General features: G+C 40.6%; 1 protein-coding gene across 3 annotated transcripts in view; it reads right to left on the bottom strand.

Moving 5' to 3' along the window:
* The window catches only part of XYLB (xylulokinase), a 275,014-nt gene that overhangs the window by 21,154 nt on the left and 227,357 nt on the right, over positions 1-26,503 (bottom strand). For all 3 annotated transcript variants that reach the window (XM_069729772.1, XM_069729770.1, XM_069729771.1), the window contains one exon: positions 9,487-9,574. In XM_069729772.1, coding sequence (XP_069585873.1) covers positions 9,487-9,574 — 88 coding nt within the window. The remainder of the gene's footprint in view (positions 1-9,486; positions 9,575-26,503) is intronic.

Genomic DNA, 26,503 nt, shown 5'->3' with positions numbered 1-26,503 from the left:
TGGAGAAGGCACCCTTCAAATATCAGGGACCTGGAGCAGTTTGCTAAAGAAGAATGGTCTAAAATTCCAGCAGAACATTGTAAGAAACTCATTGATGGTTACCGGAAGCGGTTGATCGCAGTTATTTTGGCTAAAGGTTGTGCAACCAAGTATTAGGCTGAGGGTGCCAATACTTTTGTCTGGCCCATTTTTGGAGTTTTGTGTGAAATGATCAATGTTTTGCTTTTTGCTTCATTCTCTTTTGTGTTTTTTAATTTAAGACAAATTAAATGAAGATAATAATACCAAAGCTTTTGTGTTTGCAATCGTTTTCAGGAAGAAACTGAGTATTATCTGACAGAATTGCAGGGGTGTCAATAGTTTTGGCCACAACTGTATATTTTGTATTTAGTTTTATTATTACATTTATTTAGGTTGGCTGTGTAGTTGTTTCAGAATGTGGCATACCCTATGGGTAGGCATAATTTAATTTACTTCATGTCCAGTGTTTGCTGTTTTACCATTACCTGTATGGTGTACTAGCATCTCCTATTTTTAAAATGTTTTTTTTTTTTAAATGTCATATTTGAATACAATTTCTATATTTAAAATTATTTGATATTGGAGGACTCCTTTTGCTTTTTTGTTTGTTGAACTATATGCGGTCCTCTGCATGTATTTTGGGGCTACTCATTTTTTCTTTAGAATAATCCTTTAACCCTTGTGAGATATGAAACTTACTGTGGGAAGAAACCAAGTGATTGGCAGTCATGGCACAGATGCAATAAACTGGAATAGAACCAAGGGCCAATATCAGGAAAGCAGTCAGGATACGACAAGTCAGATGATATAATTGGACACAGGAAATGGCCATCATAATATGATTCTAATACGTAAATTGACAACTGGCAGCGGTAGCTCACAGGGTCATTGTAAATATATTTATCACAACAATCTGCAAGAAAAGACATGTGAAATCCTATGTAGATGTATCTCGTTGAGCTTTATTTCCTTGTTATTTGGATACTTCTGATAAATGATTATTCTTTGACCATATTGACCTATTCTGCTGCTGACTGTCAAAAAGAACACTAGGAATTGGAATGATTAAAGGAACTGCTGCGAGAAGGACACCATTAATGAGGCAATAGCAAGCAAGGTTATTTGGAAATTAGGATGCTGTTTAAGAAGAAAGATAACCTGGCCTTTTTCAAGCAATTCCTCATTCATACTACACAAAAGACTACTACTTCTTTAGTCATGGTCACTGATGTGCTTGCTCCTCCCAGTGTAACTCCAAAGCTATTTCCCTAAATTTACACCTGTCCATACATTGATATAAGTTTTACAGACAGGATGCATATATCCAAGTTACATTTAAAGGGAACCTGTCACCCCCCAAATCGATGGTGAAGTAAGCTCACCGTCATCAGGGGCCTATCTACAGCATTCTGTAATGCTGTAGATAAGCCGCCGATGTAAAGGTACCTTCACACTAAACGACGCCACAGCGATCCAGACAACGATCCGGATCGCTGCAGCGTCGCTGTTTGGTCGCTGGAGAGCTGTCACACAGACAGCTCTCCAGCGACCAACGATGCCGGTAACCAGGGTAAACATCGGGTTACTAAGCGCAGGGCCGCGCTTAGTAACCCGATGTTTACCCTGGTTACCATCCTAAAAGTAAAAAAAACAAACACTTCATACTTACCTTCCGCTGTCTGTCCTCGGCGCTCTGCTTCTCTGTACTGGCTGTGAGCACAGCGGCCGGAAAGCAGAGCGGTGACGTCACCACTCTGCTTTCCGGCCGCTGTGCTCACAGTGAGTGCAGGAAAGCACAGCACCGGAGGACAGACAGCAGAAGGTAAGTATGAAGCGTTTGTTTTTTTTACTTTTAGGATGGTAACCAGGGTAAACATCGGGTTACTAAGCGCGGCCCTGCGCTTAGTAACCCGATGTTTACCCTGGTTACCAGTGAAGACATCGCTGAATCGGTGTCACACACACCGATTCAGCGATGTCAGCGGGAGAGCCAGCGACCAAATAAAGTTCTGGCCTTCTAGCCCCGACCAACGACATCACAGCAGGATTCTGATCGCTGCTGCGTGTCAAACTGAACGATATCGCTAGCGAGGACGCTGCAACATCACGGATCGCTAGCGATATCGTTTAGTGTGAAGGTACCTTAACCTGAAAGAGAAAAAGACGTTAGATTATACTCACCCAGGGGCGGTCCTGCTCCGATGGGTGTCTCAGGTCCGCTACGGCGCCTCCCATCTTCATTCCATGACATCCTCTTCTGGTCTTCACGCCGCGGCTCCAGCGCAGGCGCACTTTGTCTGACCTGTTGAGGGCAGATCAAAGTACTTCAGTGCGCAGGCGCTGGGCCTCTCTGACCTTTCCGGCGCCTGCGCACTGCAGTACCCTGGGTGAGTATAATCTAATGTCTTTTTCTCCTCTTTCAGGTAACATTGGCAGCTTATCTACAGCATTACAGAATGCTGTAGATAAGCCCCTGATGGCGGTGAGCTTACCTCACAATCGATTTTGGGGGTGACAGGTTCCCTTTAAGTAATCATTTTGCACCATATACCACGCACTCATTTTAATTCACTTCTTACACTATACTTTTAGTAGAAAAATAAAACAAATTTGCCCTTCATGAAATTTATTCAGGCTTCACACATCTTTGTATTTCCCAAATCCTGGAAAACTGATACATATTCCTAAATGGTGACATGGCAGTAATACGGTACACTATTTTTAATATTCTGAGGGTTTGTCTCATCTTCTTTCATCAGGATTGCACTTCTTCTTTCTAGAAGCTGAGAGTGGGGCAGGTTCCTAAAAATTGATAGTTTGGACCAGCGCCATGGTCGCACTAAGGGGTAGACAGATCAGTGGACCAACCTGTGCAGATGCACAGGGGCCCAAGAGGCAAGGGGGCCCATTTACACATCAAAATCAGCTGGAATTGTGTATTGTGATGAGCTATTAAACTGCAAAAGGGCCCATACACTTTTATTGCACAGGGGCTCTTTTCGGTCTGTGTCCGCCATTGGTCACACTGTTCGTCTGAACTGAATGCTCTCTAAGGCTGCTAGTAGAGGCTTTGACTTTGCAGCATGGGAGAAGTACAGGGGCATTGAAAGTGAATGGATTCAGCCAGCTACAGAGCAGTGTTTGCAGGTTTTACAGCATAGAGTCTGCAAGGGGTGCACATCCTTTGCCTAGGTAACCGGCCACTTTGAGTCTGCAAGGTGGGCGATAACCTAGGCAACAAGCTTAAAACTATGGAATTAAAAATTCTTCTGTTCTTAGGAGCAGTAAGGATTTTTAATACGTAAATTGCAACATTGCTTATTTTTACATACACTTTGCAATTTTTCCCGCTAATGAAGAGTTGGCAAGCTCTTTAATAGAGAGTAGTAGCTAATTCAGGCCCTCATCTATTAGCCAGGGGAATAGTAGCTATGATGAGCATCTCTCATTATGATGCACCCAGCAATGCATTTCAATGTGCACCTTGGAAAACTCAATTTGCTTAATGGTTGAGCTTGTGGGTGAGATGGGGTTGAATGGAAATTTGCTTCCAGGGTTCCTCACAGACTATAGCAGATTGCAGGGGTCTAAGCAACTAGGCAACATAAGATTAGCTTATTTTCTTGCGCAGCAAGAGATCGTTACAGAAGGATAACCCTTTTCAGACTATTGTTATTTTAGACTTCTGATATTTTTGAATGTTCTAATAGTCACATTTCATCTTCCAATGGTTGTTGATTGTGAAAAGGTTACATTTGACGCCAATTTCCCATAATGCCACGTTCAGTCAACCAAAATAATTATGCGTTAATCTGATTTAGTTTAACCTTGTTTCTGAATGGTAGATCACTGTGAAACAGTTAATTGTACTTGATCCATTTTTAAATATTCTAGAAGTGAAGATTGATTAACGAGGAGAAGTAAATATTGACAACACAAAGTCAAGGTCACCTTATTCCTCCAAGGGCAATAAATCACCAAGTTATTCGAAGGAGGAGTAATACACACATTGTTCCGCACATCCTGATCTTGTATGCACAGTAGCATTCTATTAGTATTTCACAAAGCCCATTATTAAATCTTGAATTCAAAAGTCAAAGCAAACAGGGCAGGAAAACGACAGGAAATGAATGTGATGAAAATCCCCACTTCTAAAACAACAATTAAAAAGTAGCAAGTATAGAACACAATGAATATATAAATCATGCCAACCATTCCATCTAGAAAGGGGCAGAATGACATTAAACAATGAGACGTATGCAATGAATGCTCAATTATAACTTATTGCATCAATACAGATCTTTGTGTTTGAGTCACATAGGTTTATACAATGTTCACATTTCTCTTAATTAACTACACCGTCATCACAATTATAAGCAGAGAACATTACTAGAGTTTTTGAAATCTATAAACATATTTAATTTATGTCGTGTTCTCAGATTGTTTAATGTATCCCTTACATTTCAGGCGACTTTTCAGAATAAGCTAACATTTGTGTGTACACGAGGTATAACGCTTTTTTTTGGATATTATATAGCTTGTAGTCTACATTTTTAGCAGTTTTTCAGTATGCATTCTTTACCTCTGTCTCCATATAGCAACTGTTCACGCCATAAACTTCTATAGGCAACCGTTGTAATGTCATCCGCTAATGAAGAAAGATTTGTAGACATTTGAGCAGTTTTTGAGAGTAAATGTTCAGTGCAGAATACAGGGTGGGCGAAGAAGTGAATGATATGTGGCCAAAGAGGCTTTTTTTAATTAAATAAGATACATTAGGCCAAGTTAAGATTTTCATTTTCACATTCCGTTTGTTCTATTTAGAGAAATGGACAAAACAGATATCAAGTGCAAAATGGATCTGTTGCATTACTAGTGCAAATGGAAGCAAAAGGTCATCCCTTATTATTATGGGGTCCATCTGTTTTATGTCAGTTTCTACAATGGAAGAAAACATTTGCAAGCAAAATTGAAAGAAATCCCCTGTCAATAGTACAGGTGATAACTTTCTGATCACTAGGAGCCAAACAATGGGACACCCAGTGACCCTGACACTAGGTCTCTGGATCGACATAACAGAGTAGAATTAGGAAATGTGTATCAGCTTAATGTTCTTTTCCTTAAAGAGCTCTGAGCTGTTTATGTAATATGCCATTCTATACAACAACAAATGTTCCATGTACAGGGAAATGAGGGACTGGGGTGCCTTATTCTACTAAACTCATAAAGGGATAGTCATCGTGGAGCGGGGGTGCCAGTACGTTCCCCCTAGGGTGTCAACCTCCGCAGCTAGGTAGGGGAGTATATAGTGGTTTGACTAGGGTTATATAGCCTACCCCATTAGTTCAATGGTGTTTTTATAGCACTTTCATATTTTTTGGTTTGTTTTTTGGTTAATTGGTCACTAGGGGTTGGGTTTGTCGCCTGATTTTAAGTAATAAATAGTGGTTTTATACGTTTGTTGAGGTCTACTTTATGAGTTTAGATGTATGCACCTCGTGCCGATATATAATTTTCGTGATAATGCCTTATTCTACTGATCAGATACATGTTAATGGCTGGTTATTGGGATTGTCTAATAAAGAAATGGCTGGCCATACAGCAGATGCTGTGGGGTAAATGTTGAATTACATGCCCGGTATTTGAATAAACTGTTAAAGCACCATTCCAGAGTTTTCTTTTTTTCAGAGCTGGAGTGGGCCTTTAACCTAAACACCCTGCCCCCTGTCTTATACTCACCCTTTTCGGTGTCGCTCAGGTCCTGCACCGTCCTGGAAAGTCAGAAGCTATGTCACAAGCTCTCAAGGCAAGTCTATGACAGCCAGAAATAGGCTCTAACAGACTAGTATTTAAGAGCGATCTCCGGCGCACTTCATGAAATACTGGAGCTGCCTGCAAGTCAGAAACTGCTGCAGATCGACAGGAGCGGAGGTGATAACAGATAAAGATGCCGGAATGGGAATATAATATAGGGGAAGGAGATTTGGATTTGAAGCACTACTTCAGCAGAGTGGTGCTTTAAATTGACAGGTTGAATTTGTAAAACTGGACAATGCTTTTACATAGCAACTCTGCTTTGGCAAAAACTAATATAGACCCCTTTCAAATACATCTATATTTCCCAATATATCATATGGACAAGGGTTCATTTAATAAAAGATGTGCTTAAATCCCCAAATATGTTAAAAGGTTGTAAATCCTGTGTCTTGGGATTGAGTTCTGAGCTCCTTGCTTACGCTCTTGGTGCGGTACCGCGGCCCTGTGACGCAACAGGGTTCGCTTCCTTCACACAGGGTGAAGTTAACCCGTGTGTGTATCCACATTGTACCGCCATATAGTCCGTCATTACTTGGCAGCAGGTTCCATCTCTGCAAGGTGGACCCCGGGCTGTGAACGCACCTTACTCTATCTTTCTTATTATTTGGTGCGTTCCGCTAGCCCTAACACAGGGTTGCAATAACCTACATTAAAAATTAGATTGAATGATATATAGATCAATTATAGTGATGAGCGAATATACTCGTTACTTGAGATTTCCCGAGCACGCTCGGGTGTCCTCCGAGTATTTTTTAGTGCTCGGAAATTTAGTTTTTCTTGCCGCAGCTGAATGATTTACATCTGTTAGCCAGCATAAGTACATGTGGGGGTTGCCTGGTTGTTAGGGAATCCCCACATGTACTTATGCTGGCTAACTGATGTAAAACATTCAGCTGTGGCAATAAAAACTAAATCTCCAAGCACTTAAAAATACCCAGAGGACACCTGAGCGTGCTCGGGAAATCTCAAGTAACGAGTCTATTCGCTCATCATCAATCAATTATCAAATTGTATTATTTTTACACTTGAAATATCCTTGAAGTAGTGAATAGGATCTTACCATGTGGTTTTGACAAACTGTAGCATAACAGATGAGCGGATCAATCCGGAGGACAGAGTTTCAGTTGAATTTCCTGAAATTTCGGGCTTCCCATCAATTTGAACACTTTGAGATTTGATTCTCAATTTGCAGTTAAAAAAAAAAAAAAAAAAACTTGCCTGGCACCATTTCCCGCACTGCTGAAGCATCAGAGAGTAGGCCAGCGTCAGTTTGAATTGCTGTGCAGGCCTCCCCATAATGCCCTGCACCTAACACATCTAGCAGATTCTCATACCTTGTACAGTGGTGGTCAGTAACTGTGTTATGATAGATCAGCAGTTCCCGGTGGAGCAGTTTGTACAGCAGAGTTGTTTCCATCTCCAGAGTCATTGGGTAAGTATCTCTCTTCTGTAGAGTGTAAGATCTTATGGACAGCAAGGTCCTCTTTCTCTCGTAGAGTATAAGCTCTTATGGTAAGCAGGGTCCTTTTTTATCTCTCTCCTGTAGAGTGTAAACTCTTATAGTCAGCAGGGTCCTTAAGCTCTCTCTCCTGTAGAGTGTAAGCTCTTAAGCTCAGTGGGTTCCTCTCTCTTCTGTAGAGTGTAAGCTCTTATGATCAGTGGACTCCTCTCTCTCACCTGTAGAGTGTAAGCTCTTATGCTCAGCGGGTTCCTCTGTCTCCTCTAGAGCAGGGGTGTCAAACTGCATTCAAGATTTCCTTAGCATTGCACAAGGTGCTGCAATCATTATGTGTGTAGGTGATTAAATTATCACCTGTGCAGTACAAGGAAATCCTGAAAACATGACCTGTTTGCAGCCCTCGAGGAATGCAGTTTGACACCCCTGCTCTAGAGTGTAAGCTCTTAAGTTCAGTGGGTTCCTCGCTCTCCTGTAGAGTGTAAGCTCTTATGCTCAGCGGGTTTCTCTGTCTCCTGTAGAGTGCAAGCTCTTATGCCTAGCGGGTTCCTCTCTCTCCTCTAGAGTGTAATCTCTTATGGTCAGTGGGGTCCTCTCTCTCATGTAGAGTGTAAGCGCTTATGCCTAGAGGGTTCCTCTGTCTCCTGTAGAGTGTAAGCTCTTATGCCTAGCGGGTTCCTCGGTCTCCTGTAGAGTGTAAGCGCTTATGCATAGCGGGTTCCTCTGTCTCCTGTAGAGTGTAAGCTCATATGTCTAGCGGGTTCCTCTGTCTCCTGCAGAGTGTAAGCTCTTATGCCTAACGGGTTCCTCTCTCTCCTGTAGAGTGTAAGCTCTTATGCTCTCTGGATTCCTCTCTCTTCTGTAGAGTGTAAGCTCTTATGGTCAGTGGGGTCCTCTCTCTCCTGTAGAGTGCAAGAGCTTATGCCTAACGGGTTTCTCTGTCATGTAGAGTCTAAGCTCTTATGCCTAGTGGGTTCCTCTGTCTCCTGTAGAGTGTAAGCTTTTATGCTCTGCGGGATCCTCTCTCTTCTGTACAGTGTTAGCTCTTATGGTCAGTGGGGTCCTCTCTCTCCTGTAAAGTGTAAGCTGTTATGGCAAGCGGGGTTCTCTCGCTCTGTAGAGTAGTGTAAACTCTTATGCTTTGCGGGTTCCTCTCTTTTCTTTAGAGTGTTAGCTCTTATGGTCAGTGGGGTCCTCTCTCTGCTGTAAAGTGTAAACTGTTATGGTAAGCAGGGTTCTCTCGCTCTGTAGAGTAGTGTAAGCTCTTATAGTCCGTTAGGTCCTTTCTCTCTCTTCTCTCCTCTATGCGTACGGTATTTTTTGCGCAAGCAAACGTTTTGCACTATTGAGATTCCCACAAATGTATTCGCCACAAATCAAATTTCTTTGAAAAAATTTGGCAAATTCAAATTTCAAAAGAACAGCTCATCTCTTAGGGTGCCGTCTCACAGTGGCACTTTGGTCGCTACGACGGCACGATCCGTGACGCTCCAGAATCGCACCATTATCGCTCCAGCATCGTAGACTGCGGTCACACTTCGCAATGCACGACGCTGGAGCGATAATTTCATGACGTGTTTGCGATGTAGAAGCTGTTGGTTACTATGCGCACATCGTATACAATATCGTGCACACCTTTGTTACACGATGCGATCATGCCGCCACAGCAGGACACTTGACGACGAAAGAAAGTTTCAAACCATCTGCTACGACGTACGATTCTCAGCGGGGTCCCTGATCGCAGTAGCGTGTCAGACACAGCGAGATCGTAAGTATATCGCTGGAACGTCATGAATCGTCATGAATCGTGCCGTCGTAGCGATCAAAATGCCACTGTGTGATGGTACCCTTAGTATCATTCTTATAATCAAGCTCCCTATTTTATCTCAACCCTATATTTAATAAAACAGCAATTTATTCCAACAATAACCATGCATTACAATGTTAATTTCTCAGTAAACATCAGTTAATTACCATTCTCTCCGCATAGTTCTGAAGAAAACGTATAAACTAACAATGCTGCTAATTTTGCTCTTTTTGTCATTTCCAGACATATTTAGACTAGGAAAACAAATATGGCACAAAAGACTGACTGAAATCTGCTAGTGTGACAAGCGTAACAAGAGGGCTGTGTACTACAGAAGGATTAGGTAGCAATAAGGGAGTCAGTAATTTTTAATGAGCCTCCTTACCATGAGCTGCTCGATACGCACATCCCAGACAGGCAGAGTTAGCTGTGGCAATTGTGTGCACCGGAGCATTGAAAATATCTGACAAAACCTAGACATGTATCAGAAATAGGAAATAACATTAGTTTGGATCACAACATTCTCTCTGCGATTAATTGCAATTATATAGAACAGATTTTTTTTTTCTTATTGTCATTGCCACATGACTCTATATGGTTCTTGTGAATTTGTAGAAATTTCATAGGGATCCAAGAAGCATTGTTTCTCCTTGCAGAGAGTGACATGATAAGCATGTCGAGGTGAGGAGACTTAGAGCCGCAATGCTCCTCTGGGAAATATGCAAATTGTCTCTTCAGAGAGGAAGAGGACTAGAACTCTAGTGCCACCTATTGGAAGTAGCAATCCTAACAATCAATGTCGACCCTTTAAAGAGCCTTGTCACATGACTTAGAATAATAGCCAAACCAGAATCTCAATTTGCAGACACTGTGTTTCGGGGTACTACCCCTTGTCAGTGCAAAGTGGAGATCTGGTTTGGCTGATTGAGAGGCGTCTGACCGGGATCCAAGAAGTATCGTTTCTCCTTGCGGAGAGTAACATGATAAGCATGTCGAGGTGAGGAGACTTAAAGCCGCAATGCTCCTCTGGGTAATATGCAAATTGTCTCTTCAGAGAGGAAGAGGACTAGAACTCTAGTGCCACCTATTGGAAGTAGCAATCCTAACAGTCAATGTCGAGAAGGCTCGTTAAAGGGTCGACATTGACTGTTAGGATTGCTACTTCCAATAGGTGGCACTAGAGTTCTAGTCCTCTTCCTCTCTGAAGAGACAATTTGCATATTTCCCACAGGAGCATTGCGGCTTTAAGTCTCCTCACCTCAACATGCTTATCATGTCACTCTCCGCAAGGAGAAACGATACTTCTTGGATCCCGGTCAGACGCCTCTCAATCAGCCAAACCAGATCTCCACTTTGCACTGACGAGGGGCAGTACCCCGAAACACAGTGTCTGCAAATTGAGATTCTGGTTTGGCTATTATCCTAAGTCATGTGACAAGGCTTGTTAAAGGGTCAACATTGACTGTTAGGATTGCTACTTCCAATAGGTGGCACTAGAGTTCTAGTCCTCTTCCTCTCTGAAGAGACAATTTGTAGAATTTTCATAGTTATTTTACATTACATTCCCAATATACCGTATATACTCGAGTATAAGCCGAGATTTTCAGCCCAAATTTTTGGGCTGAAAGTGCCCCTCTCGGCTTATACTTGAGTCACGGTCGGCGGTGGGGTCGGCGGGTGAGGTCTGAGGCATACTTACTTGCTTCCAGGGCTCCTGGCGCTGCCCCTGCCCGTCCCGTGGTCTTCGGTGCTGCAGCTCTTCCCCTGTTCAGCGGTCACGTGGGACCGCTCATTAAAGTTATGAATATGGACTCCACTCCCATAGTGGTGGAGCCGCATATTCATTTCTCTAATGAGCGGTAACGATGACTGCTGACAGAGGAAGAGGCTGCGGCTCCCGGAGACCAGCTGTCCGGGGGAAGGAGCCAGGGACGCCGGGAGCAGGTAAGTATTACATATTCACCTGTCCTCATTCCACACGCCGGGCGCCGCTCTGTCTTCCCGTCCTCTTGCAGTGACTGTTCAGGTCAGAGGGCGCGATGACGTACTAGTGTGCGTGCCACCCTCTGCCTGAACAGTCGGTGCGGAGAGACGCCGAGACAGGACGCTGAGGAGCTGCAAGCAAGAGAGGTGAGTATGTGGTTTTTTTTTTTTATTGCAGCATTATATATGGCACAGTTTTATATGGCACATCTATGGGGCAATAATCAACGGTGCAGAGCATTCTATATGGCAGAGCACTATATGGCACAGCTTTCTATGGCACATCTATGGGGCAATAATGAACGGTGCAGAGCACTATATGGCACAGCTTTATATGGCACATCTATGGGGCAATAATGAACAGTGCAGAGCACTATATGGCACAGCTTTCTATGGCACATCTATGGGACAATAATGAACGGTGCAGAGCACTATATGGCACAGCTTTATATGGAGCATCTATGGGGCCATAATGAACGGTGCAGAGCATTATATGTGGCACAGTTTTATATGGAGCATCTATGGGGCAATAATGAATGGTGCAGAGCACTATATGGCATAGCTTTATATGGCACATCTATGGGGCAATAATGAACGGTGCAGAGCACTATATGGCACAGCTTTATATGGCACATCTATGGGGCAATAATGAATGGTATAGAGCATTATATGTGGCACAGCATTATACGGAGCATCTATGGGGCCTTAATGAATGGTGCAGAGCATTATATGTGGCACAGCTTTATATGGAGCATCTATGGGGCAATAATGAATGGTATGGAGCATCTATTTTAATTTTTGAAATTCACTGGTAGCTGCTGCATTTCCTACCCTAGGCTTATACTCGAGTCAATAAGTTTTCCCAGTTTTTTGTGGCAAAATTAGGAGGGGGTCGGCTTATACTCGGGTCGGCTTATACTCGGGTATATACAGTAATATCAATTTGATAAAGCTTTATACATTATATAGTAAAATTAAGGGGAATTGCCTGTATCATAAACAAAAAAAAATCATCAAAAAATACATTCGTTGTTCTCTTTTGAAATCTCTTGACAATATCTGTTTTTTGCAAAACTCTTAGCATACAATATGGGCTGAATTTCACAGCTACCTAATAATGGCAAATATGCCATCATGCATTAATGGAAGGTATGGAACTAAGTGCTATTCAGAAAAATCTTTGTGAAAGCCTCCCACCAAACTCTCACAGAATATAACAAAGAAACGTTTAAAAAAAAATAACAAAAAGAGACTGACTAAAGTGTTTTTTTTATTATTATATAAAGTATTTGTTGAGCTATTTTAGATGTTATCAACCTCTTGGTCCCCCTTGCTAATAGTTTCTTAATACAGTTGTCCAGTATCACTCTTGGTTCCAGCAGGTCATAGAACTTTCAGTGAAAACAAAAAATGTCCTATAAAGGTAACGTTTTGTATAGTAAAATTAGCTTTTCGGAGATTGATTACATTGCTGCACATTTATCTCCATCTTAATACGGATGTATAAAACAATAACGATCTGTGTGATACATCACTAAAAATAAAGATGACTTTATTTCTATGATATAAAGCAATGCATATTAGAAACCAGTTTGCCAAATATTGATTTGTCCCAATTTCCCGATACATGTTCAACTCGGCGAAGCATGCATGTAATCTCAGTGGGATTAGATTTAAATGGGTTTTCCCAAGGAAAAAAGTTAATTTTAATCAACATTTTAATTAATAGATCTTTGAATAATAATAAGTTCTACAATTGGAGGTGTTGAAAAAAAATGTTCCTGTGCTGACATAATCTTATAAATGTGTAATGAATGTGTTTGACTGTACAGGGACATGGTGTGATCATATCCAGGTACTCGGAAGGCGACGAAGCAGTACAGTATTGTGAGGGGTTGCCACACTTAGCTGCTTCCTCAGGTAGACAAAGGAACACTTTGGTGGTGAAGCACCTGCTGGTTTATTGAAGTCGGCATACTCCAAGGCAGAGTTCCGAAAACAAAAACAGAGCCTTTCTGGCTTAACAGAAAACAAAACGAATAAAGTGTAAGAATCCTTTTCTCTGCAGGTTTCAACCTGCAAAATTAATAAAGGGGATGGGAGAACTACAATACCCAGATAGATTAGCGAAATTAGGATTATTTAGTCTAGAAAAAAGACGACTGAGGGGCGATCTAATAACCATGTATAAGTATATAAGGGGACAATACAAATATCTCGCTGAGGATCTGTTTATACCAAGGAAGGTGACGGGCACAAGGGGGCATTCTTTGCGTCTGGAGGAGAGAAGGTTTTTCCACCAACATAGAAGAGGATTCTTTACTGTTAGGGCAGTGAGAATCTGGAATTGCTTGCCTGAGGAGGTGGTGATGGCGAACTCAGTCGAGGGGTTCAAGAGAGGCCTGGATGTCTTCCTGGAGCAGAACAATATTGTATCATACAATTATTAGGTTCTGTAGAAGGACGTAGATCTGGGTATTTATTATGATGGAATATAGGCTGAACTGGATGGACAAATGTCTTTTTTCGGCCTTACTAACTATGTTACTATGTTACTATGTAATGTCCTCCGCTCCTCCTTGGAGCTCCGTCGGAGTACCTCCTCTCCCAATACACCATCCAGACTGTCTCACATGTCCCAGTATTTAACCAGGACCATGTGATGATCATATGATTGTGACATCACTGCATTTCTTGTAGGACACATGCCAATATCCGCTGCAGGAAGAGATATGGTGAGCACTCTCCCTCCACTCTGAGTGCTCACACAAAACCAGCCCATGTATACAGCTGACTTTAACCATCCCAACACTTCGTCTGCTGGAGGAAAAATATCCTGGTTTCATCCCACTGATGTCAACATGCTCAGTGACACATATCTCCCCTCGTACACTGTGCTAGTGACCCTTGTCACAGTATACAGATATTACCACATGGGATCCCTGCTGATTCTTTCTTTCTGGTAAAACACTGCTAAAAAAACAGGCAGTGAAATGTTTTTCCTCACAAAAAAAATTGGCCACAGACCAATGCTGTCCTGTCTGTATATTCTCTTTTGCTTCCTCCCCTGTCCGGGAGCTGTGGTCTGATCAGACCATGTTCCTGCACTGTCAGACACAGCCATTACACAGCAGGGGCACATTTATAATATTATCTCAGCACAGGAACATTTTTTTTTAAACACATCCAATTATGTAACTTATTTTTATTCCAAGATTTATTAATTAAAATGTACTTTCTTTGTGGAAAAAAACAAGGGTATGTGCACACGTATTCTGTGTCCACTGTGGATTTTTCTGCAGTAGATTTTAGCAGATTTGATAAATCCGCAGTGGAAAACCGCTGCGGATTTATTGCGGATTTACCGTGGTTTTTCTGCGGTTTTACAACTGCGGAAATCTATTGGAGCAGTTGTAATACCGCTGCGGAATCCGCAGAAAGAAGTGACATGCTGCGGAATGTAAACCGCTGCTTTTCAGCACGTTTTTATCCGCAGCATGTGCACAGCATTTTTTGTTTCCCATAGGTTTACATTAAACTGTAAACGCATGGGAAACTGCTGCGGACCCGCAGCTGTGGAAAATCCGCATCGTGTGCACATACCTTTAAAGTTGCTTGATAGTTAAGTAGATAATGAATGATGACAATGTCCACCAATGGAGGGATCCATATAGGATTCAGTTGAAGCCCACTCATTGGAACATTTAGTCTTTGCAGAAATGAGAAAAAGAGTGGCACACACCATTCAATAAAATTAAATCCTTTATTTCCGGCACATTGAAAACTGGTTGTAGGACGGCACGTGACATATAGACCCTGCACTATGATCATGGCTCATGTTATATTGATGGACTCCACATAAAATAGGTGACTGAATCCATCTGTGAGTTTTTAAATAATTTTAGCTTTTATTCTTTCGGTTAAGTGGGTCTTTTTATTGCATATCTGCTGAATCGTGTTTTTAAGAGGTAGTATTTTTCCTGTGAGGCTTTCTAGCATCAGCTGATGAATGATCATTTCATTGACATAGTCATACAAATTTTAGCACAAATATTGTCAGTTAAAGGGTATCTGTGGCTACTATTATCTGATCCAGCACTGTTTAATAAATGCAGTGACATTAAATTGGATTACCAGCACAAAGTTTGGCTTTCACGAAGTTTGCTGCGTTAGTGTTTTCAGATCCCATAGTCAGATGTTTCTATGGTTACTGAATAACAATTATAAACAGTTTATGAGTTTTTAAACTTTTATTGACAAGTTTATGAATATCATGCAAAGACTCGATATTTACAAGGTTGACCCTGATATTTTGTGGCAGGGCTGAATGTCAGTGGAAAAGTAATTTTCGTAATGAAAGAAGCACTCCCATTAACTTTGTTTTCTAAATCTATGTATATGTGAATTAAGTGTAGCGTCAGTGTGTTAATATACTCACCTACCGCTGCTCGCTTTTTTCAGTATCCATTGCCATTCTGCTCCTCTTCTCAGTGATGTCACCAGTCTTTAGATGATCTGCATCACTCTATGCATGAGTCAGACTTCTTTTTTGCAATGTAAGTCTATGGGGCCTTGTTCGGACACTCCACAGAGTAACATTGTAAAAATTGCTTCAGGGCCACGGATAATGCCGGAGAGAGTTGTGGTAGGTGAGTATATTAGCATACGGACACTACACTACATACACAGATTTTGAGAGAAAAAAAGTTAATGAGAGGACTTCTTTAATTACAAAAATCACATTTCCACTGACTTTCAGACATGCCACAAAATTACCTGATTTAATAATTTCAGTGATCTCATTAGCTTGGGGCTGCTGCTTCAAATCATTGTCTTCTTTTAACCATGGTAATTACCTTCAAGGAAACACGTGCAGTCATCATTGCTCTGCATTAAAAGGGCTTTATAGGCAAGGACATTACTAAGATTGCCTCCAGTGCTGGATACCGGAGAAGACGGCGATATGGGGGTATATTAACCCATTAAGCCCCAAATGTGGTTTGCACGTTAATGACCGGGCCAATTTTTACAATTCTGACCACTGTCCCTTTATGAGGTTATAACTATGAGAAGGCTTCAACGGATCTTGGCGATTCTGACTCTGTTTTCTCGTGACATATTGTACTTCATGATAGTGGTAAAATTTCTTTGATATAACTTGCGTTTATTTGTGACAAAAAGCGGAAATTTGGCGAAAATTTTAAAAATTTGGCAATTTTTCAACTTTGAATTTTTATGCCCTTAAATCACAGAGATATGTCACAGAAAATACTTAATAAGTAACATTTCCCACATGTCTACTTTACATCAGCACAATTTTGGAACCAAATTATTTTTGTTAGGGAGTTATAAGGGTTAAAAGTTGACCAGCAATTTCTCATCTTCACAACACCATTTTTTTTTTTAGGGACCACATCTCATTTGAAGTCATTTTGAGGGGTCTATATGCTAGAAAATAACCAAGTGTGACACCATTCTAAAAACAGCACCCCTCAAGGTGCTCAAAACCACATGCAAGAAGTTTATTAACCCTTCAGGTGTTTTACAGGAATTTTTGAATGCTTAAAAAAAAAATAACATTTAACTTTTTTTCATAAAAAATTTACTTCAGCTCCAATTTGTTTTATTTTACCAAGGGTAACAGGAGAAAATGGACCACAAAAGTTGTTGTACAATTTGTTCTGAGTACGCTGATACCCCATATGTGGGGGTAAACCACTGTTTGGCCGCATGGCAGAGCTCGGAAGGGACAGAGCGCCGTTTGACTTTTCAACGCAAAATTGAGATTGGACGCCATGTTGCGTTTGGAGAGCCCCTGATGTGCCTAAACATTGAAACCCCCACAAGTGACACCATATTGGAAAGTAGACCCCCTAAGGAACTTATCTAGATGTGTGGTGAGCACTTTGACCCACCAAATGCTTCACAGAAGTTTATAATGCAGAGCCGTAAAAATAAAAAATCATATTTTTTCACAAATATGATCTTTTCTCCCCAATTATTTATTTTTCCAAGGGTAAGAGAAGAAATTGGACCCCTAAGGTTGTTGTGCCATTTGTTCTGAGTACGTTGATACCCCACATGTGGGGGTAAACCACTGTTTGGGCGCATGGCAGAGCTCGGAAGGGAAGGAGCGCCGTTTGACTTTTTAATGCAAAATTGACTGGAATTGAGATGGGACACCATGTCACGTTTGGAGAGCCCCTGATGGTCCTAAACATTGAAACCCCCCACAAGTGACACCATTTTGGAAAGTAGACCCCCTAAGGAACTTATCTAGATGTGTTTTGACAGCTTTGAATTCCCAAGTGTTTCACTACAGTTTATAAAGCAGAGCCGTGAAAATAAAAATTCTTTTTTTTTCACAAATATTTTTTAGCCCCAGTTTTGTATTTTCCCAAGGGTATCAGAAGAAATTCGACCCCAAAAGTTGTTATCCAATTTGTCCTGAGTATGCTGATACCCCATATGTGGGGGGAACCACCTTTGGGCGCATGGCAGAGCTCGGAAGGGAAGGAGCGCCATTTGGAATGCAGACTTAGATGGACCTAAACAGTAGAAACCTCCCAAAAGTGACACCGTTTTGGAAACTAGACCCCCAAGGAAATTATCTAGATATGTTATGAGAACTTTGAACCCCCAAGTGTTTCACTACAGTTTATAATGCAGAGCCTTGAAAATAAAAATTATTTTTTTTCCCACAAAAATGTTTTTTAGCCCCCCAAATTTTTATTTTCCCAAGGGTAACAAGAGAAATTGGACCCCCATAGTTGTCCAATTTGTCCTGAGTATGCTGATACCCCATATGTTGGGGTAAACCCCTGTTTGGGCACATGGGAGAGCTCGGAAGGGAAAGAGCACTGTTTTACTTTTTCAACGCAGAATTGGCTGGAATTGAGATCGGACGCCATGTCGCGTTTGAAGAGCCCTGATGTGCCTAAACAGTGGAAACCCCCAATTCTAACTGAAACCCTATCCCAAACACACCCCTAACCCTAATACCAACCATAACCACACCCCTAACCCTGACACAACCCTAACCCTAATCCCAACCATAAATGTAATCCAAACCCTAACTTTAGCCCCAACCCTAACCCTAACTTTAGCCCCAACCCTAACTGTAGCCATAACCCTAGCCCCAACCCTAACCCTAGCCCCAAACCTAACCCCAACCCTAGCCCCAACCCTAGCCTTAACCCTAACCCTAATGGGAAAATGGAAATAAATACATTTTTTAAAAATTTTTATGTTTCCCTAAGGGGGTGATGAAGGGGGGTTTGATTTACTTTTATAGCGTTTTTTTAGCGGATTTTTATGATTGGCAGCTGTCACACACTAAAAGACGCTTTTTATTACAAAAAATATTTTTTGCGTTACCATAATTTTTCCATATTTTGGTCCACAGAGTCATGTGAGGTCTTGTTTTTTGGGGACGTTTTTATTGGTAACATTTTCCGGCATGTGACATTTTTTGATGGCTTTTTATTCCGATTTTTGTGAGGTAGAATGACCAAAAACCAGCTATTCATGAATTTCTTTTGGGGGGCGGGGGGCGTTTATACCGTTCCACGTTTGGTAAAATGGATAAAGCAGTTGTATTCTTCGGGTTAGTACGATTACAGCGATACCTCATTTACATCTTTTTTTATGTTTGGCGCTATTATACGATAAAAATTATTTTATAGAAAAAAATAATTATTTTTGCATCACTTTATTCTGACGACTGTAACTTTTTTATATTTTCGCTGATAATGCTGTATGGGGCTCGTTTTTTGTGGGACAATATGACGTTTTCAGTGGTACCATGGTTATTTATATCTGTCTTTTTGATTGCGTGTTATTCCACTTTTTGTTCGGCGGTATGGTAATAAAGCATTGTTTTTTGCCTCTTTTTTTTTTACGATGTTCACTGAAGGGGTTAACTAGTGGGACAGTTTTATAGGTTGGGTCGTTACGGACGTGGCAATACTAAATATGTGTACTTTTATAATTTTTTTATTTGGATAAAGAAATGTATTTATGTGAACAATATTTTTTTTTCTTTATTTAGGAATTTTTATTATTTTTTTTTAAACACGTCTAAAATAAATTTTTTTAACTTTTTTACTTTGTCCCAGGGGGGACATCACTGTATAGTGACAGATCGTGCCCTGCTCCTGGCTTACCAGCGCCGGCTGAGCAGGTGCTCGGTAAGCCACCTCCTTGCAGGACCCGGAAGTAGCCCCGTGGCCATTTTGGATCCGGAGCCTGCAGGGAGGAGACGCTCAGTACAAGGTGAGCACATCGCCTTGTACCGTCATCTCAGGGAAGCCCGCAGGGAGCCCCCTCCCAGCGCGATGCTTCCCTATGCCCCGGAACACTGCGATCATGTTTGATCGCAGTGTGCCGGGGATTAATGTGCAGGGAGCAGTCCATGACCGCTCCTAGCACATAGTGCCGGATGTCAGCTGCGATAGTCAGCTGACACCCGGCCGTGAGCGTGGCCGATCATATGGGAATAAGGGGTTAATGCAATGACGCTACACTACATACACATATACTTAGGTCTATGGGGGGTGAAAACTTCATAGGAGGGCTTCTTTAAGTTCATTTTTACAGCAAGAAATGACTTTCCATTTCTTCTAGGAAAGATATATATCTTGGTACAGTGTTAGCCAGTAGATAGAAAAATATTTAGAATTGAGAGTCCTCAGTGGTTGATACCTTTTAATGGTTAACTGAAAAGAGGGTAACAAATTGAATTCAATTTGTTACCCTCTTTTCAGTTAGCCATTAAAAGGTATCAACCACTGAGGAATCCCAATTCTAAATATTATTCTATCCATTTCTTATTACAATTCATCCGATCATGCTTCATAACAATTTTGAGCTATTGCAAATTGCAACTTTAAAAATTGAAGCTCCAAACTTTGTGAAAACCAGATATGTGTCAGTCTCAAAACTTTTCATCATGACTGTACAATCTAGAGATTAGAAAACATCAAATTATCTCAAAGTGGTTCTCTAAGGGTGGTTTCACACTTGCGTTTTTGTCTGCAGCGTTTTTTGCACAAAAAAAGCATGCGTTTTTTTTCCTATATTTAACATTGAAAACGCATGCGTTTTTTGTTGTACGCGTTTGGTCGTGTTTTGAAACGCATGCGTTTTTTTGCTGCATGCGTTCTTTTTCAGAAATGCAACTTGTAGTATTTTTGAGAGGCCTTTTTTGACAAATAAAAACGCATGCGTTTTCATGCATTTTTTGTGTCAAAAAATACATTGGAGTCAATGGAAACGCATGCGTTTTTAAGCACATGCGTTTGTTTGCTTTAAAAACGCATGCGTTTTTATTAAAAAAAAAACAGAAAACACACTGATATGCCACCCCCCACCATAAAGGTGATAAAGGGATCCTAACCCTAACCCTAAAGGGATCCTAACCCTAAAGGGATCCTAACCCTATCCCTAACCCTACCCCTAAAGGGATCCTAACCCTAACCCTACCCCTAACCCTAATCCCTTTAGGGTTAGGATCCTTTTAGGCTTAGGGTTAGGGGAAGGGTTAGGATCCCTTTAGGGTTAGGGTTATGATCCCTACCCCTAACCCTACCCCTAACCCTAACTATTTCTGTTTATAGTGGGTTTTTTACGTTATTTTGATGATTGGCAGCTGTCACACATTTCTCAGCATACGTTTAAAAAATGCAAACGCATGAAAAAACGCATGTAAACGCGTGAAAACGCGTGAAAACGCTGCGTTTTTTTCACCACATGCAAAAACGCATGCGTTAAAAAACGCAGCGTTTGCACGCATTTACATGCGTTTTTTCACCATGCTTTTTTTATTTAAAACGCATGCGTTTTGAAACGCAAGTGTGAAACCAGCCTAAGACTCTGCATTCTGTATCAAAGTAACTGAAAACATATGGCCGGTGGGAAATTTTTAAGACTGGCATTTCATACATTTCAAGAATGTGAAAAATGAAAAGTTTCTCTTAAATTCTACATTCTAGAGGCATGTAAAATTTGGGCACCCCTAGTCAAAATTACTGTTATTCTGAACAGTTAAGCAAGTTGAAGATAAAATGAGTTCCAAAAGGGCTAAAGTTAAAGATGACACATGTATTTTAGGCCAAAAGATATATATTGTCATTTTTTACATTTAAAAAATTACAAAAAGGCAATTCATAAGTTTGGGCACCCTGCATGGTTAGCACCTAGTGGCACCCCCTTTTGAAAGTATCACAGTTGGTAAATGCCTTTTTGTAGCCAGATAACAGTCTTTCAACTAATGTTTGAGGGATTTTTATCTATTTTTACTTGGAAAATTCTTCCAGTTCTGTGAGATTCCAGGGTCGTATTGCATGCACTGCTATTTTGAGGTATAGACACAGATTTTCAATGATGTTCAGATCAGGGCACTGTAAGGGCCATTGTAAAACCTTCAGCTTGTGCCTTTTGAGATCGTCTTTTGTGGATTTTGACATGTGCTTAGGATCATTATCCATCTGTAAAAGTCATCCTCTTTTCAGCTTTAGCTGTTTTACAGATGGTGTTATGTTGCATCAAGAATTTGTTGAAATGTCACTTAATTCATTCTTCGCTCTACCTGTGAAATGTTCCCCCTGCCATTAGCTGGAACACAACCCCAAATCATGACTGATCCTCCCCTGTGCTTAATGGTTGAAGAGATGTTCTTTTCCTGAAATTCTGTGCCCTTTTTTTCTCCACACATACCTTTGATCAATGTGGCCAAAGAGTTCTATTTTAACTTCATCAGTACAGGACTTGTTTCCAAAATGCTTCATGTTTGTTAATAGTTCTTTTGCATACTCATGACACTGAATTTTATGGTGAGGATGCAGGAGAGGTTTTCTTCTAATGACTCTTCCATGAAAGCCATATTTGTGTAGGTGTCTAAGAGCAGATTTCACTGAAATTTTGATTGGTCTCCCATACCTTATATTGACATCCACTGTTCCTGTTAACTCCCATGTCTTAATTAAATTTCGAACTGTAGAAATGGCAACTTGATAATGCTTTGCTATCTTCTTATAGCCTCCTGTTTTGTGGGCCTCAACTACTTTTCTTTTCAGAGTGCTAGGCAGATGCTTAGAAGAACCCATAGATTCTGATTTTTGGTATAAGGTTAAAGGAGGCTGGATTGTTATAAAGCTGGGAAATTTGCATTACCTGGCCTTTCCTAAGGATTATAGTTAAAAGGCCATAACCCTAACAGGCTAATTAAGGTCTGAAACCTTGGCCAAAGTTATCTGAGAACACAAATCTCCAATGGTGCCCAAACTTTAGCATCAGTCCAGAGTCCTTTTTATAGTTTCTAAAACGTAAAAAAAATACAATATTACTTTATTTGCCTAAAATACAAAAGAAGGGTGTCTTCTTTAACTTTAGGCCTTTTAGAGATCATTTAATTTTCAACTTGCTTAACTGTTTACAATAACAGTATATATATATATGTATATATATATATATATATATATATATATATATATACATATATATATACAATATAAAGCTGAATGTGTGTGTGTATGTGTGTATGTATGTATGTCCGGGATTGGCATCTGCACCGTAATACAGGAGGAGATGACACACAGGTATATACTATATACAGGGGAGATGACACACAGATATATACTATATACAGGAGAGATGACACACAGGTATATACTATATAGAGGAGGAGATGACATACAGGTACATATATATACAGGAGGAGATGACATACAGGTATATACTATATACAGGAGGAGATGACACACAGGTATATACTATATACAGGAGCAGATGACCTACAGGTATATACTATATATAGGAGGAGATGATATACAGGTATATGCTATATATAGAAGATGACATGCAGGTATATACTATATACAGGAGGAGATGACACACAGATGTATACTATATACAGGGGAGATGACACACAGGTATATACTATATACAGGAGGAGATTACATACAGGTATATACTATATATAGAAGGAGATGACATTCAGGTATATACTATATATAGGGGAGATGACACACAGCAGGTATATACTATATACAGGGGAGATGACATACAGGAATATACTATATACAGGAGATGACATACAGATGTATACTATATATAAGGGAGATGACAAACATGTATATACTGAGGTGATGAGGTGAAAATGAGAGGTGTGAGGTGAAAATGAAAAGGTGTGAGTGCAAAATGAGAGGAGTGAGGAAAAATGGTGGAGTGATCAGAAAATGACAGATGTGAGGTTGAAATGACAAGTGTTAGGGGGAATGAGAGGAGTGAGGGAGAAAATGAGAGGTGTGAGGGAGAAAATGAGAGGTGTGAGGGAGAAAATGAGAGATGTGAGGGAGAAAATGAAAGATGTGATTGGGAAAATGAGAGGCGTGATGGGAAAATAAGAGAAGTGAGGTGCTATAACTAACCACAGATATTTACTATGCCCAGGCAACGCCGGGCTCTTCAGCTAGTATATATATATATATATAACTACTAACTACTTGTACCAAAATAAAAAAGAACATTCATACAGATTTGCACATTGTTTGCACCATGTTCTATAACTGCAATAGCTTTCATAGAAAACTCTTAAAAATTTCAGAAGAGATTTTTTACACAAGCATATAACAAAGCATATGCCACGAATCCTCAAAGTTTATTTTTTTGTTTGAAGCTTTGCTAAATAAATAAATGGCATAAAATCCTGCTTTTGTGATAAATAACATTACACAGATTCCAATATGTTCATGTGAATAAATCGGATATTGGATCTTGAATCTCTGCATTTAGTACAAATTAAAGTCACATTCCAACTTTTTTTCATTTTAGCATTTCAGCTATCAGTAATATACTGTATGTTCAGTGTGTGCATTAAATACTCATAGGTCAATATATTCTCTAGTTTCTAACACTGCTGCGGTCCCTTTCCTGCATCATGTGACAGCAGCTCTTTCTTGTTGGATCACATGGCAGACTAATGTAAGTGAATGAGAGACTTATTCTGAGTCTCATAGACTTACATTGAGCAAGTGACTTCTGGTCCACACAAAAGGCTTAGGCTAAGAAGTAGAAAGTAGGCTAGGCACAACTGTAGCCACATGATGTAAGAGAGGACTGGAATGGATCTGGAAACAGCAGAAGACAGAAGACCGGTAAGTATTTTAGTGCACACACTGAACATATTTTAGTAATGGCTAGCAAATGCTTAAATAAAAAACCCCAACACGATATAACAGTTAGATGGAGAATACAAGAGCCAACCTCTTAAAAAAATAAATTTCATCTGTGTACATGAGACTCAATATCTGCTACTGATATCTTTTTCTAAAGCATCTATGGTCCAGAAAAAATAAGACTTAAAGAAAACCCTTTTTGCATTGTTTTTTTCTCCATAAAACAGCATAATAAATTACAAAAATTGGCAATTAAGTAAACAAAAAGTGCAAAAACATGAAGAGTGTATCAAAGCATATCATGTATTGTTACAACAAGAAGGGAGGAAAAATAAAGCTTTCCTCATCTTGCTGAATAAAAATAGAATTTGACATCATCTGACTTACTGGCCAAGCTATACAGTCAAAGAATGGCCACAAGTAGCATCACATTTATGCTGGCCAAGGAGCGTAATCCATGCAGCATGATCAAGAGCCCTCAAGGCATCTTCAAACTATTTCCACCGTTGGTTAGCATGGAATTCAGCACAAGCATTAATTTTTAGCAGATGTCCAGGTGGCTCACGATGATTCCACTTAATAGGCAAGAGCAGAATATAACTGGAGTAACTTGGATAACTAAAAATTCAGGGTCAGGCTCAGAGACAAGTTTGACTCTAGGCAATATAAAACTTTAAGATTTTGCCTAAAGTCTGACTGTCATCTTCAATATACTAATATAAGAATAGTAGCATTTAGTCTGGGGAACTAGGTATACGGTGTTACTATGGAATTTAGTGTCAAGCACTAGGGTTGAGCGAAACGGATCGTTCATTTTCAAAAGTCGCCGACTTTTGGCAAAGTCGGGTTTCATGAAACCCGACCCGATCCCTGTGTGGGGTCGGCCATGCGGTACGCGACTTTCGCGCCAAAGTCGCGTTTCGTATGACGCGCTTGGCGCCATTTTTTTCAGCCAATGAAGGGGCGTGGGCAGAGTGATGACATAGGTCTTAGGGGCGTGGACGCCTATCGCCATGTTGTCGCTTGTGCGCTGTAGCGATTTGCACTGTGTAACACCAGCTTTTCAGTTCAGGGACGGACGGAGGAGAGAGAGAGAGAGAGAGAGAGAGAGAGAGAGAGAAAAAAAAAAAAATCCCATTGCCTTTGCATTGGGTTTCGTGTTTCGGTCGATCCTCGACTTTTCGCCATAATCGGCCGATTTCACTCGACTCGACTTTTGAGATAGTCGGGTTTCGCGAAACCCGGCTCGACCCTAAAAAAGTCAAGGTCGCTCAACCCTATCAAGCACTCCTATTTGCTCACACCTTATTTATACACTCAACACTGAAATTGCAACAACAAGAAGGAAAAGTTGTGGAATTATGGAAATCACAGGATGGATAGACATGTTAATGATGTAAATGATGAAAAAATGGAAATAAAATTTTCAAACAATCTTGATTTATTCATTATCAAGTATGAGCCCCACCCCAAAATACATGCCCTTACACACCTTTGCCTGTTAACAATAAGGTTAATAATGGCTGTCTCAAGAATGTTCTACCACTGCTGAATGCACTTGGGTATGCAAGTAAACAAGATTCCCTGTTGGCAACTCCTATTGCAATTGTTAACCAATGAAATCCCAAATATGTACAATGGAAGACAAGTCAAGAGACAACAACTCCAAGGACACTATAAATAAATTGTCTTTCTAATAAATGTAATTCAGAGATATTGAGGAGTTTGGCCACAGTACACTATACCACTGCGCACCATAACCCTAGAGTAAGATCGTTGTGACGTTCCCTCATGAGGGCCTCTTCATAGCGTTGACCACATGGTCTCCAGACAAATCTCTAGTTAACACTGCATCTATAACAAAAGCAGAACTCATCAATGGAGAGGATAGACCTCCGCTCCGGCCTATATTACCATTTTGCTCTGCACCATCATAGTATTTGAGAGCAGTCAATGGAACACTTGTAGCCAGATGTGCAAACACCTTCTCATGGTTTGTGTAGACACTGTTTGACACTTCAAGCTTTGTTCTCCAAAGTGTCTCAGGAGACATTTTTCAAAACAATAATGGCAGACCATACGTTGCTTGTGCTGTGAGCAGCCTGTGTGGCATAAGCGTGCAACCATGGACTGCAGCATCTCTGAACTTGTCTTCTATCAAGCACATCCGGGACATCATTGGTTGGCAATTGCAAATCAAGCTGCCAGGAGCAGATCTTGATAACTTGACTGATTAGGTGTATT

Source organism: Ranitomeya imitator, chromosome 6 (assembly GCF_032444005.1).
Source record: "Ranitomeya imitator isolate aRanImi1 chromosome 6, aRanImi1.pri, whole genome shotgun sequence".
Taxonomy (NCBI): domain Eukaryota; kingdom Metazoa; phylum Chordata; class Amphibia; order Anura; family Dendrobatidae; genus Ranitomeya; species Ranitomeya imitator.
This window is presented reverse-complemented; position numbering and strand designations above follow the sequence as displayed.